This window comes from Amblyraja radiata, chromosome 12, assembly GCF_010909765.2.
Source record: "Amblyraja radiata isolate CabotCenter1 chromosome 12, sAmbRad1.1.pri, whole genome shotgun sequence".
NCBI classification, from domain to species: domain Eukaryota; kingdom Metazoa; phylum Chordata; class Chondrichthyes; order Rajiformes; family Rajidae; genus Amblyraja; species Amblyraja radiata.
Genome location: NC_045967.1, coordinates 56021844 through 56042601, shown reverse-complemented (window position 1 = coordinate 56042601; position 20758 = coordinate 56021844). Strand labels below are relative to the sequence as shown.

Genomic DNA, 20758 nt, shown 5'->3' with positions numbered 1-20758 from the left:
ATCAGTACCCCGTTCCTACCTTCTCCCCATATCCCCTGACTGCTATCTTTAAGAGCCCTATCTAGCTCTCTCTTGAAAGCATCCAGAGAACCGGAACCTACCGCCCTCTGAGGCAGAGAATTCCGTCTTAACATCGTGTTTGGAGCGGACATTGTGAGCCAAGGACCTGTTCCTGTGCTGTACTGTTCTATATTCTGTGATTCTCCCAATATCTACCAAATCCACCCATCTCCTCTCCAACTACACCCAGTGACTGAGCCTCCACAGCCCTGATGGGTGGAGAATTCTAAAGATTCACATCCTCTTTTAGGCTGGCCGTCAATAATGTTTTATTATTAATATTTAATGTTTTATGTGTCATTCCTAACTGTTACTGTATGTCATGTTGTCACTTGTGTGCGGAGCACCAAGGCAAATTCCTTGTATATGAATACTTGGCCAATAAACTTATTCATTCTTGCTTACATTGGAGCTGTGGCACTTGGTTCTGGAGACTGAGAAAATAGCTCAGATTATTATTGTCATGTGTACCTGAGGTACAGTGAAAAGCTTCTCTGTAGCTTGCTATCCAGTCAGCGGAAAGACTATATGTCATTACAACCTAGCCACCCACAGTGTGGAGATACAGGATAAAGGGAATAACGTTTAGTGCAAGGTAAAATCTAGTAAAGTCCAATTATAGATAGTCCGAGGGTCTCCAATGAGGTAGATGTTAGGTCAGGACCACTCACTGGTTGTGGCAGGATGATTCAGTTGCCTAATAACAGCTGGGAAGAAACTGTCCCTGAATCTGGAGGTGTGCGTTTTCACACTTCTGTACCTCTTATCCCATGGGAGAGGGGGGAAGAGGGAGTGGCCAGGGTGCGACTCGTCCTTGCTGAGGCAGTGTGAAGTGTCATCTCTGTTCTGGACGCTGGCCCCTGATATTGAATCTGTGACACTTGGTTCTGGAGAACCCAGCCAGAGCAAACATTAGCTGCATCTTTAACAGGTGACGTTTCGGGGTCGAGGCCCTTCTTCGGGTTGAGACTCAGTCTGAAGAAGGGTCTCGACCCAAAACGTCACCTATTCCTCTTAACCTGAGATGCTGCCTGACCCGCTGGGTTACTCCAGCATTTTGTGTCTATCTTCGGTGTAAACCAACATCTGTAGTTCCTTCCAACACAGCTGTACCCTTTTCCCTGTCATTCCCCATTAAGATGTTGTGTGCTTTGATGAAATGGCCTCTCACTCTTGTAAACACTGAAGAGTAAAAATAGCTCTGGGAGAACATTTATCTCAATTCCAGTCGATCCAAACAGAAATCTTTTAAACTGACTCACTCTTGAGACGTGTCTGTCAATTTTGAGTTCAATTTTGTTGCGTGCTTTTTGGTGACAATTCTGAGCATCGTGTCAGGGAACTCCCAGGCTGTTTAATTCAGCGGAACAGCTCGCACGGGTTTTGTGAAAGTTGTCAAAATCTTGTCATCAAGTCAACTCCTTATCCTTTCTCGTTCAAGATGTATCAATATGTAGAACGCAACGTTTCAGCAAATTAATTCATTCATCATTGTTTTAAGCAGGAATCTGGCAGCATAATCCTGGTTCACTTAATGTAGCAGAATCTCAAGCTATTTTCCCCACATGGCAGTGATTACGTTTATTTTTGTTATTGTCACGTGCACTGAGGTACAGTCAAAGACTTTGTTTTGCGTGCTATCCAAATAGATCAGATACTAACACACATAAATACAATCAAGTCAAACTCAAGTACAATGGGTGGAGCAAAGGGGAAGATACACAGTGCAGAATATAGTTCTCAGCATTGTAGCGCACCAGTTCCAGAGACAAAGTCCAATGTCCGCAATGGGGTAGAGGTGAATCGGACAGTACCCTAGCTTTGGACATGCTAGAGGCAGGAAACATGTTCCCGTTGTTGGGGGAGTCCAGAACCAGGGGCCACAGTTTAAGAATAAGGGGTAAGCCATTTAGAACGGAGATGAGGAAACACTTTTTCTCACAGAGCGTTGTGAGTCCGTGGAATTCTCTGCCTCAGAGGGCGGTGGAGGCTGGTTCTCTGGATACTTTCAAGAGAGAGCTAGATAGGGCTCTTAAAGATAGCGGAGTCAGGGGATATGGGGAGAAGGCAGTAACGGGGTACTGATTGGGGATGATCAGCCATGATCACATTGAATGGTGGTGCTGGCTCGAAGGGCCGAACGGCCTACTCCTGCATCTATTGTCTATTGTCTATTACGGAAGGACCAGTCAGAAGCCAGATGACAGAGGGGAGAGAAGGGATGGGTGACATGTTGGGTAGGGACCCTTCTTCAGGGTCTGCTTTGTGCTGTGTCTCTTTAGCATGAATCTTCTTCCTGGTGCTGGATCAAAAGGAGCGAATGAATTCAGAAACTGAAATGTGCACTTTGAACCCCAGTCCAATGACGGCTTAACATCAGGCAAGTGATTGATGGTGTAATATAGAGGCTTTTAGCAGGAAGTTGTAGCTCTCTGCCACCGACTTCTCCCCTCAGCACCATTATAGATACAAATTAATTAATATTACACACCATGTACAGTTCTCCGTTGATTTACGTTTTGTCAGCATTCCTTAACGCTAATGGTATCGCTGGTAACACCTCCTTTGCTCAGGGCTGAGACGAGGTTGACATGAGGACTATTTCCTGGTAGATTTTGTGTTGCACTGTGGGGAGGTTTTTAGGTGAGAGGGGCAAGATTTAATAGGAACCTGGAGGGCAACCTTTTCCCTCAGAGGGTGGTGGGCACATGGACTGAGATGCCAAGGTGATGTAAATACCAGGAACTGCTCGGAAATGCTGGTTTACAAAACAGGACACTAAGCGCGTGGGGTGGCTCTGCGGGTCAGGCAGGCCTGAAGGGAGCCGAATCCGAACCGTCACCTGTCCATGTTCTCCAGAGATGTTGCCTCACCCGCTGAGTTTTTGTCTTACCAGCACTTTTTGATTTAGCAGAGGATGTAGTTGAGGTGGGAACTATGCCAGTGCTTATGAGACATTTGAGTCATAATGTCACAGAGTCTAAACCTCATGGTCTACTCATTGTACCCACTCTACCCACTGAAACGTTTCACTCCTCCTCTCTATGTTTTTGAAACTTGAAAGATGGAAACAAGCCCTTCGGCCCATCGAGTCCACGCCCGCCAGCGATCACCTCTTCGCACCTCTTCGCACTGGTTCTATGTTATCCCACTTTCTCATCCACTCCCTGCACACAGGGCCAATCAACCAACAAGCCCGCACGACTTTTGGGATGTGAGAGGAAACCGGAGCACCCGGAGAAAACCCACGCAGTCACAAGAAGGGCGTGCAAACTCCACGCAGACAGCAGGCGGGGTCAGGATCAAACCCATGTCTCTGGTGCTGTAAGGCAGCAGCTCTACCAGCTGTGCCACGTTGCATATTTGAATCTCCATGTACCCATCATCAGCACACCATGTTCTTAAACTTATCTTTGCAACACAGAAAGAGGCCATTCGGTCAATTCTGACGACCCTCAGGTTCCTATTAAATCTTTCCTGTCGCATCTTCAAACCATGTCCTCTGGTTCTTGATCGCCCTACTCATGGTACAAGACTCATTCACCTTATTTATTCCCCACATGATTCATACACCTCTGCAAGATCACCCCTCAGCCTCTTGCGCTCCAAGGAGTAAAGTCCTTGAGACTCTTGAAAGGCGCCCATAAATAAAATTTATTATTATTATTATTATTATTAAAGTCTTGGCCTCCCAACCTCTCCCTGCCGTTCAGGTCCTTGGGTTCTGGCAACATCAAAGCACCTATTTCTATGCTGTTTCTCTCCTTGAATCAGACTTTAGAGATATAGCGTGTAAACAGACCATTCGGCCCACCGAGCCCGTGCCGACCAGCGATCACCCCATACATAGAAGCATAGAAAATAGGTGCAGGAGTAGGCCATTCGGCCCTTTGAGCCTGCACCAGTGTACACTAACACTATCCTACACTAGGGACACTTTACACTTCTACCAAAGCCAATTAACCTACTAACCTGTACGGTTTTGGAATGTGGGAGGAAACCCACGCAGGTCACAGGGAGAACGTACAAATTATGTACAGACAGCACCCGTAGTCATGATCGAACTCGGGTCTCTGGCGCTGTGAGGCAGCAACTCTACCGCTGCGCCACCATGCCGCCATCTTGTCCGTGCTGTGACTCTGTGTTGCATTCAGATTGAACTGGAATGAACCCTCGTGGTCTATTTTGCCAGCATCAGCATCAAGAAGGTCACGGGCAACAGAAGTCACCTCAAGTTCCAGGCACCATCCTTCTTGGGACTATGTTCCCCGTTTCTTCCATGTCACAGGTGCAAACGCTCATCAATATTGCAGAAGGTTCCTCAGCAACGTCCCAACGGCGGCCGTGGACAAACCATGCTAGCATCCTCGGAGTTCTGTTTCAACCCTCGGGGGAAATTTCTTGTCTCTTTTTCCCCGCTGAAAGTGAGAATATCCACAATATGCATTCTCTCCGGTTACAAAATCCGCAGACAAAATGTGTAGGAAGGTACTGCAGATGCTGGCCGCGTGTACCGAGGTACAGTGGAAACGCTTTTTGTTGCGTGCTAACCAGTCTGTGGTTTACAGTCAAGTCATCCACAGTGTACAGATACAGAATAAAGAGAATGATGTATAGTGCAAAATAAACTCCAGTAAAGGCAGCCCGATACTGTAGATAGATAGATGGGAAATCAGTGAGATAGATGGGACATCAGGACCGCTCTCTAGCTATTGATAGAGGTTGCCTGATAACAGCTGGGAAGAAACTGTCCCTGAATGTGGAGGTGTGTGTTCGTTTTCACACTTCTGTGCCTCTTGCCTGATGGGAGAGGGGAGAAGAGGGAGTGACCGGGGGTGAGACTGGTCCTTGGTTGTGTTGGCGGCTTTGGTTGAAACTTCCCTGATTTCCAAAGGATTCCCGCACTGACAGAATAACGCACTTATCCCGAGTATTGCTTGCGGGTTGTTAGTAATAACTAAAGCACTGAGTCCTGTTTCAGCATGTTAACACATCCAGGCTGCAGATTTACTAAACTGATGCTCAGCACATTGGAACCGCTGGGAGGTGTGAATTGCACTGCTGAATACACTCCATGGGTGTGAATCATTTGATTAGGATGACACTGTACTTTTGCTAGCTGCTGACACATTCATCCAAAAAGGACACAAAGTGCTGGAGTAACGTGCCTGTCCCACGTAGGCGATTATTTTGGCGACTGTCATAGTCATAGCAGGTGACTGGACCCCCCCCCCCCCCCCACCTACGACAATGTCTAAGACAACCTACCTCCTAGTCCACGTCAAGCTACGGCAAGCTACCGACAACTGGCGACCCATTAGAACGTCCACCTACGACAACCTACGTCCACCCGTGACAAGCTACGACAAGCAACGACCCTGTCGGCGACAACTGAAGACAATTCAGTCGCCGGTACCTGTCGCTGGTTGACGTAGGTTGACGTAGGTAGTCGCCAATGGAATTCATCCGGCGATAACCAACGTCACCTGGCGACAATCTACGACAAGGCGACTGTTGCCGAAAAGTTTTGAACATTTCAAAATCCAGCGGCGACCAGAAAAACGCTACGATTCTTTGGGTGACTGAGGAGACGACTCACAACCATACAGGCGACACCCCGGTGACCATGTGGCGACAGCCTAGTCGCTTGTAGTCGCCTAAAAAATCGCCTAAGTGGGACAGGGGCATAACTCAACGGCCTAACAGTATCTCTGGAGAACACGCATAGGTGACGTTTTGGGTCGAGACTCTTCTTTACCTTCTGGACCTTTTCAGTTTCAACTGTCTTGACTTCTCTATTGATCCAAGAGTTAGTGGTTCATTTTTCTGTTGGTGGTTAGGGGCAGGATTCCTTCTTATCTGATAGGCAGCTTCGTTCCTTCACTCCCACCACTCAGCTTCCAGCACTCCACGGAATAAAGCCCTAGCCTGCCCGTCCTCTCCGTATACCTTCAGTCAAGTTGTGTATTGATTATTCAAAGTTGCCATTGATCCCCACGTTTGGCTTCTATTCATAGACTACAGCTCTGGTTTCACCACCATCCAACACTCATCGCCAATCTCACGGGACATGGGGTCAGCACTCACCTCTGCAACTGGATCCTTGACTTCCCGACCAACAGACCCCAGTCAGTGAGGAGAGGGGACAAATCATCCTCCACGATACTCCACAACGCTGGTGCTCCTCAAAGTTGCGTTCTCAGCCCCCTTCGTTACTGCTCATACACCCACGACTATGCAGACATGTACAAATACAACTCAATTTGCAAATTCGCGGAGGACACCACCATTGTGGGACAGATATCAAAAATGATGAAACATAGTGCAGGAAGGAGATTGAGAACCTCGCTACCTGATGCCAAGACAGCAACCTTACTCTCAACATCAGCAAGACAAGGAGATTGCGGTTGACTTCACAAAGCAAAGGGGCACACATGATAACACATGATAACATGATGAGCATTTGACGGCGCTGGGCCTGTACTCGCTGGAGTTTAGGGGGATGAGGGGGAGTGCCTCATTGAAACCTACCGACAGTGGCAGGCCTGGATAGAGTGGTGAATTTGTGGAATTCTTTGCCACAGAAGGCTGTGGGGGCCAAGTCAGTGGATATTTTTAAGGCAGAGATAGATTTGATTAGTACGGGTATCAGTGGTTATGGGGAGAAGGCAGGAGAATGGGGATAGGAGGGAGAGATAGGTCAACATTGAATGGTGGAGTAGACTTGATGGGCCAAATGGCCTGATTCTACCCCTATTCCTTATGACCTTATGACTTTACGAGTGGATGTGGAGAGGATGTTTCCACTAGTGGGAGAGTCTAGGACCAGAGGTCATAACCTCAGAATAAAAGGAGATGAGGAGGAATTTCTTTAGTCAGAGGGTGGTGAATCTGTGGAATTCTTTCCCACAGAAGACTGTTGAGGCCATCAATGGATATTTTTAAGGCAGAGATAGATAGATTCTTGATCAGTGTGGGTGTCAGGCGTTATGGGGAGAAGGCAGGAGAATGGGGTTAGGAGGGAGAGATAGATCAGACATGATAGATCAGCCATGATTTGATGGGCCGAATGGCCTAATTCTGCTCCTATCAGTTATGAACTGATGAACAACGTGTTATGATTTGGAATGAATAAGCTGTAGGGATGGGGTAGGGATGTGCACGGATGCTGGAAGCAGATTCTACTTTCATTTCTAGAGTTAATCGAACGGACATACGAAAATAAAACAACACAGCTGTGAGAGCAGACAGCGGAGAGCACTAATTCGATCAGCTTTCAATTTCCTGCCACCATCCTTCATGGAAGAGCTCTCTTCCCCAATGAATCGATACATCAACCTGCATGACTTCAGAATGTCTGAGAGAGTCCAGAAGCCAATGCAGTCACTGGTGTGGAAGCAGCCAACCCTCAAGTGGCGTGATTCCAAAAATATCACTGAGCAATAGCTGGTGCTTGGGAGAAAAATATTGAACTTTAAATTAAAAAGCTGCACAGCAGCGAGATAAGTAATTGCCTGAGAAAATACTAAATAAATCTGAATCATCCATCCTACCACAACCAGAGAGCAGTGCTGAACTACTATCTACCTCGTTGGTGACGTTCGGACTATCCTTGATCGAGCTTTACTGGCTTTAAATGTTATTCCCTTATCATGTATCTACTGTATACACTGTAAATGGTTCGATAGTAATCATGTGTTGTCTTTCTGCTGACTGGTTAGCATGCAACAAAAGCTTTTCACTGTACCTCGGTACACGTGACAATAAACTAAACTGAAACTGAAATAGGGCAGCACAGTGGTGCAGCTGCAGCCAGAGAACCGGGTTTGATCCTGACCTCAGCTGCTGCCTTTGTGGAGTTTGCACGTTCGTCCTGTGACCGCGTGGGTTTTTTTTTCCGGTTTCTTCCCACATTCCAAGGGCGTGCGGGTTTGCAGGTTAATCGGCCCTGTGTAAAATTGCCCTTTGAGTGTCGGGAGAGTGGGTGAGAAAGCGGGATCGCGGGGAACTGGTGTGAACCGATGGTTGGCGTGGATCCGGTGGGTCTGAGGGCCTGTTTCCGTGCTGTATCATTCAGTCAGTTCAATCGGTCAGGAGATGAGTGGAAATAGACCAGAAGTGACAGCAAGCCAGCAGAGGTGAAGTACCACATCAACTGCCAGTGACAGCAACAAACTCACAAGCTTTTTATAGAAGTATTGTATATAAATTGTGACATCTCCAATCTCTCTCCAGGATGCTGAGACCATGTCATGCATTGCTCAGGCTCCAGCATGCCCTGGCCTGATCTACAGTATATTTCACTGCTTCTATTTCCATGCTGTTCCATCTTGTTTACTTTCCTATCTCCGAACCCCTTCAGAATAAATTAGGCACAACGGAATGCAGTTGTGATATTGATCCCGCTTGACTTGAATCATTTAAAATCAATTAGTACCCAACAGTCAGGGAACATTTATGTGAACATGTGTTCTTTACAATCAGAATGCTGAGCTAACCTTTCTCAGCTTGCTCAATAAACATTCTCTGCTCTCAAAGAAGCTCTTGATGAACTACAACAATCCTGCAGAAACACAAGGCTCAGAAAGGTCTCGACCCGAAACGTCACCTGTCCATGTTCTCCACAGATGCTGCCTGACCCGCTGAGTTATGCCCCTGTCCCACTTAGGAAACCTGAACGGAAACCTCTGGAGACTTTGAGCCCCACCCAAGGTTTCCGTGCGGTTCCCGGAGGTTTTTGTCAGTCTCCCTACCTGCTTCCACTACCTGCAACCTCCGGCAACCACCTGCAACCTCCGGGAACCGCATGGAAACCTTGCGTGGGGCGCAAAGTCTCCAGAGGTTTCCGTTCAGGTTTCCTAAGTTGGACAGGGGCATTACTCCAGCACTCTGTGAAACGTCACCTATCCATGTTCTCCACAGATGCTGCCTGACCCGCTGAGTTACTCCAGCACTCTGTGAAACGTCACCTATCCATGTTCTCCACAGATGCTTCCTAACTCGCTGAGTTACTCCAGCACTCTGTGAAACGTCACCTATCCATGTTCTCCACAGATGCTGCCTGACCCGCTGAGTTACTCCAGCACTCTGTGAAACGTCACCTATCCATGTTCTCCACAGATGCTGCCTGACCCGCTGAGTTACTCCAACACTCTGTGAAACGTCACCTATCCATGTTCTCCACAGATGCTGCCTGACCCGCTGAGTTACTCCAGCACTCTGTGAAACGTCACCTATCCATGTTCTCCACAGATGCTGCCTGACCCGCTGAGTTATTCCACCACTTTGTGTCCTTACAATAATTCTGCATTTATTGATCGTGAAATAAGTTAAATATTGGTCATTGGCCTCTTTGGTAAATATTTGATTGAACACCAGAAAAAAAGAAGACACAGAGTGCTGGAGTAACTCAGCGGGTCAGGCAGTATCTCTGGAGAACGTTCTAGGTGACGTTCTGGCTCAGGATCCTTCTTCAGACCAAACTTGACCTGAAATGTCACCTATCCATGTTCTCCAGAGGTGCTGCCTTCCTGACCCGCTGAGTTACTCCAGTACTTTGTGTCTTTTTTTTGTAAACCAGCCGCCTGCAGTTCCTTGTTTCGACATGAACACCATGTTGTGGAGAGCATGGATTTCTGACTGCATCGTCAGCAGACTCTGACAAACATTGAAAGCCATGAATGAACCAAATGAGTGCTGCAGAATACGTCTTCACAGCTCAAACGATACTTGCTTTCAAAAGCAACAAGTTAGACTACAGAGCAGCCATCCAAATGACTGAAGGACTATTAAACGCCCAAGTTAAGATGCACTTGACGCCTATGACCCTTACAATGCTAACTGATTTCTATGAGGAAGAGACAATGAGACGATTTACACACACGTTATGCAGAAAGGGAAGTTAAGGCTGTGCTATCTTTTCCTATGGGGCACTTCTAAGAGGGAGCAAAAGCATAAATTTGCCACTAATAGAAATAATGTCTGCTTTCGGAGTGCTAAATAACTTCCATTGGCATTCCGCACGCACTTGAAGTGCTTTTTTAAACCATCCTAGTCGACACTATTATCCTGGAAGATTACAGATAAATTACAGCAAGAACCGTCGACTGGGTTTCATAATGCGAGGTTAATGCATTTTGCTCTTTATATATCACAGGTTAAATCTGAGCACGAGAAGCAAAGTGGAAGATAAAACAAAGAGAGTTTTATAACTTACGTGATAGAGAGGCACGGTGTTGCTTTCAGGCAGTGGGAAGTTCAAGATGTCTTGCGGACTGGGCTCCAGTCTGACTGGGGCCGTGAGGACAGTGGGGCTGATGGGGTAGCTGGGACTCCCCTGGTTCTTTCTCCGGCGAGACCTCCTGCCCGTGTCCCTCTTGCTGTCCCTCTGGGTCATAGGGTCCTCTTGGATGATCAGAATCTTGTCGTCGCTCAGGTACTGCAGCAGTGGGTCCTCTGGGCCAAAGGAGGAAAGCAGCAGAAAAAAAAGTGGCGAGTTTAATTTAGCAGTAAATGCAGCGAAAGGCACAAACTAAGCGAAAGAATGACTTCCTTTAACAGTTCAGGCAGGCGACCACAAGGCGACATCATCGCAGCCCACAGCCCGTGTGATGTGAGTCGAACACGCAGCCACCCAATCAAAACATATTCCACTGCAGCTATAAATGGTTATTTTGGTGGCACTGGTGAAGTTGAGTACAGTTTTAACTTCTGTCCTGTTGCCCACGAGACAGAGCAACATGTGGTCACAGATAGTTACGTTCTGTGTCGTAACTCTTTCCTGCAGAGAGCTCACACTACACCTACACGATCTATTTTAGGCAACGTCTTGACGGTAATGCTAACATATTTTGGATGATGTTCACCTGCTCATTTAGTTATACAATCATGAAAACAAAAAGACAAAACGCTGGAAATGCTCAGCAGGTCAGGCAGCATCTGCGGGAGGGGAAGGGAGGCAGCCAGTGATTCAGGCCTGGACATCATTCCCACCAAGGGCCCCTGAACCTGAAATATTAACTGTTTCTCTTTCCGCAGGTGCTGCCCAACCTGCTGAGTCTTTCCAGCATCTTCTGTATATAGAACATAGAACAGTACAGCACAGGAACAGGCCCTTCGGCCCACAATGTCTGTGTTGCAATTATGCCAAGACCAACACACGTGATTCATATCATTGCCTGCAAACCCATGTGCCTTTCCATGACTCTCGTCAATGCCACTATCGTATCTACCTCCACCACCACCCCCAGTAGCAGGTTCCAGCCACTCTCCCCGGAGTGCATGGAGTACCACAGCCCAGAACTGCACACAATACTCCCGATGTTCCTGATGTTGGGGGAGTCCAGAACCAGGGGCCACAGTTTAAGAATAAGGAGTAAGCCATGTAGAACGGAGACGAGGAAACACTTTTTCTCACAGAGAGTGGTGAGTCTGTGGAATTCTCTGCCTCAGAGGGCGGTGGAGGCCGGTTCTCTGGATGCTTTCAAGAGAGAGCTAGATAGGGCTCTTAAAAATAGCGGAGTCAGGGGATATGGTGAGAAGGCAGGAACGGGGTACTGATTGGGGATGATCAGCCAGGATCACATTGAATGGCGGTGCTGGCTCGAAGGGCCGAATGGCCTACTCCTGCACCTATTGTCTAGTGTATATTGACTGCAAATGCGGCCTAACCAACGTCCTCTACAGTTGCATCGTGATGTCCTGGATCTTACACACGGTGGCACAGCAGTAGAGTTGCTGCTGTACAGAAACAGGGACCCGGGTTCGATCCTGACTACGGGTGCTGTCTGTACGGAGTTTGCACGTTCTCACTGTTACCAGTCGGGTTTTCTGCGGGTGCTCCGGTTTCCTCCCACAGCCCAAAGACGTGCAGGTTTGTAGGTTAATTGGGTAGCAAAGGATGGTCGGCACTGACTCAGTGGGCCGAAGGGCCTGTTTCTATGCTTCATCTCTCCCCAAAATCAACTTCTCCTGGACCACCCAATGACCAAGACAGCACACCAAAGCCTCTACTGCCTTTGACGGTTGAGGAATGCTTGGCACATCCCCTACAACTCTCACCAACTTCTACAGATGCACCCAAGGAAGTATTTTATCAGGATGCATCACAGCCCGGTTTGGGAACAGCTCCATCCAAGGCCGCAGCCCAGACCATCACACAAACCAACCTCCCTTCCATGGACTACATTTACACCTCACGCTGCCTCGGCAAGGCCAGCAGCATCATCAAAGACCAGTCGCACCCTGGTCACTCCCTCATCTCCCCTCTCCCACTGGGCAAAAGGCATAGAAGCGTGAAAACGCACACCATCCCACCGCAAGCAGAGAGCAGTCCTGAAGAAGGGTCTCGACCCGAAACGTCACACATTCCTTCTCTCCAGAGATGCTGCTTCCCCCGCTGAGTTACTCTAGCATTTTGTGTCTACCTGCTATCAGACTAACTTTGATCGGACTTGTACCAATCATTCTCCTCTTGTCATGTATCTGTACACTGTCAATGGCTCGATTGTAGTCATGTATTGTCTTTCCGCTGACTGGTTAGCGCGCGACAAAACAAATACACTGTACCTTGGTACACGTGACAATAAACTAAACTAAACTAAACCCAAACACACAGAAAACTGGAAAGCTCGAACAGATAATTGCAGTACTTCTGTATTCTCTATTTGTAGCCCTCTATAAGTTTGGTCTCCTCCTATAAGTGACAAATATCCCCTGGGTCTGGTCTGCAGCTGCCAGTTTTAGAACCAAATAAGATAAAGTCTGCAGTAATTGATGGAACTGTAACGACCTTCAGAACTGTGCATTGGTCCCAGAGCTAATGGATGAAGCTGTGCAGAGCTCATGTACAGCTGCGGGTATGGCATGTACTCTCAGCACTGCAGTCCCATGCATCTGGCAGCTCTATCGCCATGCACTGTGAGCAACCAGTGATAACCTGTCCACATGTTGCGAATCATCACCCTGTTGCAAGCACTTGGCCAGCAGTCTGTTTGAGCTGTTATTAGGGGCGGCACGGTGGCGCAGCGGTAGAGTTGCTGCCTCACAGCGCCAGAGACCCAGGTTCCACCCTGACCACGGGTGCTTGTCTGTATGGAGTTTGTGTCTTCTCCCCGTGACCTGTGTGGGTTTTCTCCGAGATCTTCGGTTTGCTCCCACACTCCAAAGACCTGCAGGTTAATTGGCCTGATATAAATGTAAACTTCTCCTCAGCATGTGCAGGGTAGTGTTAGTGTGCGGGGATCGTTGGTCGTGGCGGACTCCGTGGGCCGAAGAGCCTGTTTCTGCGTTGTATCTCGAAACTAAAACTAAGCTAAATACTAGCGTGCTTGTTACTGCTCGTGAGTTAGCAAAAACATGATCGCAAAGGATCATGTACATCGCACAAGTGTTTTAAAATAAAAGACACTTGATTTCTTTATGGCCCCTCATGCTTTCTCCACAGAATTCAACCGTTAACCATTTCAAATGTTAGAAAAAGTGCCCAATCTTCATTGGCAAAACTGGTCTATATAATGTCCCATATTTTCCAACTAACACTCACCTCTGAAACAGTAGGGACATTTGGGAGTCCTGCAGAAGCAGGTGTGAATGTTTAATTCCCGAACTTCCTCACAGCTATTCATTTAGAGTTGCTACCTTACAGTGCCAGAGACCCAGGTTTGATCCTGACTACTGGTGCTATCTGTACGGAGTTTGTACCTTCTCCCTGTGACCGTGTGGGTTTTCCCCGAGTGCTCTGGCTTCCTCCCACATCCCAAAGATGTACAGGTTTGTCGGCTAATTGGCTTGGTAAAATTGTAAATTGTCCTTGGTGTGTGTAGGATAGTGTTAGTATGCAGGGATCGCTGGGCGGTGCAGACTTGATGGGCCGAAGGGCCCGTTGCCGTGCGATATCTTTAAACTAAACTAAAATTTCCTGTTTGAATTTGGCGGGAGCTTTTCATAATTCCTTTCCAGGTGTCCCACTGGAAAACCTGCCCTCTGCACCATCTACAATATTATTATTCAAGTGCTGGAGTATCTCAGCAGGCCAGGCAGTGTGTCTGGAGATCATGGAGAGGTGATATGTTGGAGTATGTCACTTTCCACTACTAATCTTTGAATTTAAATGGCGGGTTGAATTTTCTTCAAACCAAGGGCCTGCCGATTGCCTGTTCCTCCCTCTTGTGTGGCTCTGGGCAAAGTCTTGATCGAATGCTTGAAAGACACAGCACGGAAACAGGCCCTTCGGCCCACCTGGACCATGTTGTCCAGTGATGCTGCCTGACCCGCTGAGTTAATCCAGCACTCTGCGTCTGCAGTTCCTTGTATCCAGGTCCAGCATTTACAGTTTCTGTGATTATGTATTCAGCTGATTATCCGGCTATATTTGCAATCCTCGATACATTAGTCTGTTTGCATTCCGTTTTGTGCAGTAGGAGCTAAATTAAAAATAAAATCTTTAATAGGGAAAAGCATATTAATCAAATGCTCACCATATGGCCAGAGACTGCTGCTCATCTTGCAGCTTATCGGCCTAAATGAGCAATAAAATGCTTCAATCTCTCCTCCACTATGCAGGCAAGTCGATCAACAACCCTTCAGTCTAAACACCTCATCATAGCGATTTACGATATTCCCAGGTTTCTGCTAACCTTGCTCAAACCTTTGTTATTTTCCCTCCAGAATTGTTTAGTTTAGAGATACAGCCCAGAAACAGGCCCTTAGGTCCCTCGAGTCCGCACCGACCAGCGATCCCCCACACGCCAACGCTATTCCATACGCACTAGGGCCAATTAGCCTGCATATTTGTCCGTCTTTGGAGTGTGGGATGAAACCGGAGCACCCGGGGAAAACCCACGCAGGTCACGGGGAGAACGTACAAACTCCGTGCAGACAGCACCCATCGTCAGGATGGAACCCAGGTCTCTGGCGCTGTGAGGCAGCAACTCTACCACTGTGCCACCGTGCCGCCCCCTGCTCATTTATAATTCTAGTTAATGACTCACTCAGCTTCAATATCTATTTACAAGATAACATTCCACATTACAACAAACTTTTCATAAATTACTCTCAGTCTTGCATTTCAGCCTCTGATACCAATGCTAGTTTTTGCCACATTGGTATAAACTTAAAGGGATTCATTTAAAAGGAATGGGGGCATCCCTTAGCATTGATACAGATTAGCCTCTTGGTAATTTCAAATAGTTTTATTAGAAATGTTCTTGGCAATTACTGCTCCAGGGGCAGTTTTGCATGCTATCAAATCAGAGCAGATAATACAATACTTAAATCCAATCACCTCAAGGTGCAGCAGTAGAGTTGCTGCCTTACAACGAATGGAGCGCCGGAGACCCGGGTTCGATCCCGACTACGGGTGCTGTCTGTGCGGAGTTTGCATGTTCTCCCCGTGACCTGCGTGGGTTTTCTCCGAGATCTTCGGTTCCCTCCCACACTCCAAAGACGTACAGGTTTGTAGGTTAATTGGCTTGGCAAATGTAAAAATTGTCCCTAATGAGTGTGGGATGGTGTTGGTGTGCGGGGATCGCTGGTCGGCGTGGACAGGGTGGGACGAAGGGCCTGTTTCCGCTCTGTAACTCTGAACTAAACTAAACTCAAGTACACTAGGTAGAACAAAGGGGAAGATACAGAGTGCAGAAAGGACGAGGCAGAGACAGCCCAGCTATCCCTCAGCCTACTGCCCCCCCTCTTCGTTTCTTCTTCCCACCCCCCCCCCACCCTCCCAACCCTCACATCAGTCTGAAGAAGGGTCTCGACCCGAAACATTGCTTATTTCCTTCGCTCCACAGATGCTGCCTCACCCGCTGAGTTTCTCCAGCATTTTTGTCTACCTTAAATTTTCCAGCATCTGCAGTTCCTTCTTAAACAAAACTTTGTTCATTGTTGAGGCTTGTAGCAGACTACCTCATGAATGCCAGCCGGGGTATACAAGTTGTCATTGATTGATGAAAGATTCGTCTTGGAAACAGGCCCTATGGCCACCGAGTCCACGTCGACCATCCATCACCCGTTCACACTACAGGTAGTTCTATGTTATCCCACTTTCTCATCCACTCCCTGCTCACGAGGGGCAACTTACAGTTGGGGCAATTAACCTACAAACCCGCACGTCTTTGGGATGTGGGAGGAAACTGGAGCACCTGGAGGAAACCCACGTGGTCACAGAGAGAACGTGCAAACTCCACACTGACAGCAATCGAGGTCAGGATCAAACCAGAGTCTGTGGCGTTGTGAACGCAGCACCTCTTGAGGGCCTGAGCTAGGAGGAGAGGTTGGGCAGGCTAGAACTTCAGTCTTTGGAGCGCAGGAGGAGGAGAGGTGATCCTATAGAGGAGCATAAAATCACAAGGGGAATACATTGGGCAAATGCACACAGTCTTTTACCCAGGGAAATCAAAAACAAGAGGACATAGGATTAAAGGTACACAAAATTGCTGGAGGAACTCAGCATAGGATTAAGGTGAGGGGGGCAAGATTTAATGTGGACCTGAGGGGCAACGTTTTGACTCCTAAGGTGGTGGGTATATAGAACGAGCTGCCAGTGGAGGTAGTTGAGACTGGTACTATAACAGCTTTTATAAGACATTTCGACATTTATGTGGATAGGACAGGTTTAGAGGGATATGGGCCAAACTCGAGTGAATGGATTCACTTGGATGGGGTACCTTGGTCGGCATGGACGGGTTTGTGCTGCATGACTCTATGACTCTTTAAACAATATATACACACTCACAGGATATGTTCATAGTTTATAACTGATGGGAGCAGGATTAGGCCATTCGGCCCATCAAGTCTACTCCGCCATTCAATCATGGCTGATCTATCTCTCCCTCCTAACCCCGTTCCCCTGCCTTCTCCCCGTAACCCCCAGTGAGGAGTTCACTGTATTATTGTTCTGACGAAGGGCATTCCATTGACTTACAATGTTTGGTCTGAGTCCCCCTTTGCAGATGCAGACTGACCTGCCACAACTCTGTGTACTTATGTTAGATTTCCAAAGCGTTTCAAACGCTCTCCTGTGGGTTTAGCAAATTAAATGGAGGAAACATTTCTCACGTCTGATACTCATGAATTATTCCCAGTGTGAAAAATATCCTGGACGTTGTATTTGCAGTAAGAGGCATAAGTGAGTTACTAATGACTTCCTAAGCCATCATTATGGAGATTTCTCAAGCTAAAATAACTATTGTATCATAATTCCCCCAGATATGTATCTCAAATATAATCAATATTTAAATGATGTATGTACATTGTTCGTGACCTTTTAGCTTCATTTTCTATTTAGCATTATTAAAATGTCAAATTTGAATTTATGAATTGTGCCTTTGTCTTCCTGGTTTGCTAACCATGTCTGAGTTTGATGAAGTACCTGCCCTGAAACGTCACCTATCCATGTGCTCCATAGATGCTGCCTGACTCGATGAGGGTCCATAGATGCTGCCTGACCCGCTGAGTTACTCCAGCACTTTGTGCTTATCTTCGGTATATAACCAGCATCTGCAGTTCCTTTCTACACATGCAAACATAAGAATCTTTCTACCATTCTACGTTTCCTTATCATTATCTGCATTTCACACCTCACCCTTCCATATCTCTAGACTCCCTCTCCCCTGACTCTCAGCCTGAAAAAGGGTCTCGACCCGAAACGTCACCCATTCCTTCTTCCCAGAGATGCTGCTTGTCCTGCTGAGTTACTCCAGCATTTTGTGTCTATCTTTGGTGTAAACCAGCATCTGCAGTATTTTCTTATACTAAAGAGTCAGTTTAGTCTACCTTCAAAATAGTTATAAGTTGTAAAGCCACTCCCTCTTCTCCCCTCTCCCATCGGGCAAAAGGTACAGAAGTGTGAAAAGGCACACCTCCAGATTCAGGGACACTTTCTTCCCAGCTGTTATCAGGCAACTGAATCATCCTACCACAACTAGAGAGCAGTCCTGAACTACTATCTACCTCACTGGAGACCCTCGGACTATCTATGATCAGACTTTACTGGACTTAGATATTGCAGTAAAATATCTTGTTATCCCCTTTATCATGTATCTGTACACTGTGGACGGCTCGATTGTAATCATGTGTTGTCTTTCCACTGACTGGTTAGCATGCAACAAAAGCTTTTCACTGTACCTCGGCACACGTGACGATAAACTGAACTAACTAACTAAGTTGTTCAACTGCGATTTATACATCCTTCCATGGAAACTTCCAGATCTGTGTTTGATTCCGTTTAAAGATACTGCATGCTAATAGCCCTGTCCCACGGTACGAGTTCATTCCAAGAGCTCTCCCGAGTTTAAAAAAAATCAAACTCGTAGTAAGCACGGAGAATGAACGTAGCGGGTACGTTGGAGCTCGGGGACGTCTCTTAGCGGCTCGTAACGCTAACGGCAGGTACTCGGGAAGACTCACTAACGGCAGGTAAGCTCGGGAAGACTCGCGAAGATTTTTCAACATGATGAAAAATGTCCACGAGAGCCCCGAGTACCGACGAGTGGCCATTACCGTAAATCTCCGAGTTCGAATCAGGGCAAACTCAGGAGAACTCTTGGAATGAACTCGTACCGTGGGACAGGGGTTTAACTGTGTAAATTCTTCGAAGACAGACACAAAATGCTGGAGTAACTCAGCGGGACAGGCAGCATCTCGGAGGAGAAGGAATGTGTGACGTTTCGGGTCGAGACCATTCGTCAACAGCATCCTAGTCTGTGATTGAATGTCATCAGAAAAGGGGAACTCCACCCCACCCTGAGGTGGCATCTATTTTTGGCTGCTTTCTTCAAGTCGGTGACAGAGCTGTGGGCCTCACCTACCCTGTAATCTGTGAACGAGGACATATAGCTCCCTCTCTGCACCGCCCCCTTGCAAACACTAGCCATTTAAAATGATTACTACACCCTAAATCAGATGTTGTCATAGGCAGCCATCCCACACTGTGTGGTACAGCTTCAGACCAGAACACTCCGACACCCACTGCACCATACAGCGGTGGTCCTCCACGGAACCAGCCCACATTATTGTGAAAGGAAACATTTGTACTCCAACCTCCAACCTCCAAGTGTCTGTCTAGCCATTAAAGGGAACTAAAACCGGTTGTTTTGCTGGGAAACGACGTTACATTCAGAGTTATGAGTCAACGCTTGACCAAGAACGAGACACGGCCAGTGTCAGATTCTGCAGACGTGGCCAAGGACACGACTCAAAACATGACTGAAACATGGCTGCACAAACACTTTCTGGGCCTCATTACGCAAGATGACTCTGCACATGGTGGCAAGGAAGTGAGCGACCAAAACTGTGCGTGAAAGCAGAGCAGAAATTGTTTTGACGGAAAAAGAAATGTAATTTAAAAAAAACACATTGAAGCACAGCTCCTCGAAATCATAAATTGAAATGTATTCACCACCTTGCAATGGACAGGAGGATAAAAACTGTTTATGCTTCAGGAACAAATCCGCAAGATATTGTAGGGAATTGTGGTCGCAGCCCAGACCGTCACACAAACCAACCTCCCTTCCATTGACTCCATCTACACCTCACGCTGCCTCGGCAAGGCCAGCAGCATATTCAAGGACAAGTTGCACCCTGGCCACTCCCTCTTCTCCCCTCTCCCATCGGGCAATAGGAACAGAAGTGTGAAAACGCACACCTCCAGATTCAGCGACTTTTTCTGTTTCTTCCCAGTTGTTATCAGGCAACTGAATCATCCTACCACAACCAGAGAGCAGTCCTGAACTACTATCTACCTCATTGGTGACCCTCGGACTATCCTTGATCGGACTTTACTGGCTTTACCTTGCACTAAATGTTCCCTTAAGGGCCTGTCCCACTTGGCCGTCATTTGCGCGCCATTTACGCGACCTCCAAAAATGTGGTTGAGCGTGTGGGTAGCGCGGGACGGGCGCATGGAGAGGCGTGGAGGAGTGGAGTTGCTCGTGGTATCGCGCGCATACCAGGATTTTGTGCTGCATGAAACCCTCGCGCGCCACCTGCATGACGTATCGCGCACGCACGCTGACGCATTGGTCAGGGTAAGCAAAAGAACCGAGCTGCTCATTGACTCATTGTCATTAATGTGTTCACTAAACTGTCCATGGGCACAAAATGTTGAAGTAACTCAGTGGGTCAGGCAGCATCTCTGGAGAAAAGGAATAGGTGACGTTTCAGGTCGAGACCCTTCTTTGGACCAAGATTCAATGTCCTCAACCCAATTGTCAGCCATGATTCTCAGTCTGAAGAAGAGTCTTGACCCAAAATCTCACCTGTTCCTTTTCTCCAGAGATGCTGCCTGAGTTATTCTACCATTTTGTCAAGTCAAGTCAAGTCACTTTTATTTCTATAGCTCATTTACAAAACAACTCTCGTTGACCAAAGTGCTTTACATTGGTGGAGATACTAACGTTATACAACATTGGTTCATAGATTAAGTACATACATCACTACAGACATATAGCCCTCCCTCAGAGGATGTCAAGAAAGGCTTGAGAGTAAAGATGGGTTTTAAGTCTCGACTTAAAAGAGTCGATGGAGGGGGGCAGTTCTGATGGGAAGGAGGATGCTGTTCCACAGTCTAGGAGCTGCAACCACAAAGGCACGGTCACCCCTGAGCTTATGCCTAGACCGCGGGATGTTCAGTAACCCCAAGTTGGCCGTTCTGAGGAACCTGGAGGTGGTGTGGTGGGTAAGCAGACTTTTGATGTAG

The 20758-nt window shown here is 47.4% G+C and overlaps 1 protein-coding gene across 1 annotated transcript in view; it reads right to left on the bottom strand.

The window, feature by feature from the left end:
• Positions 1-20758, bottom strand: part of LOC116979239 (connector enhancer of kinase suppressor of ras 2-like) — a 355767-nt gene that overhangs the window by 105565 nt on the left and 229444 nt on the right. The window contains exon 12 of the mRNA XM_033030831.1: positions 10277-10515. Within this exon, the coding sequence (XP_032886722.1) occupies positions 10277-10515 (239 nt within the window). The remainder of the gene's footprint in view (positions 1-10276; positions 10516-20758) is intronic.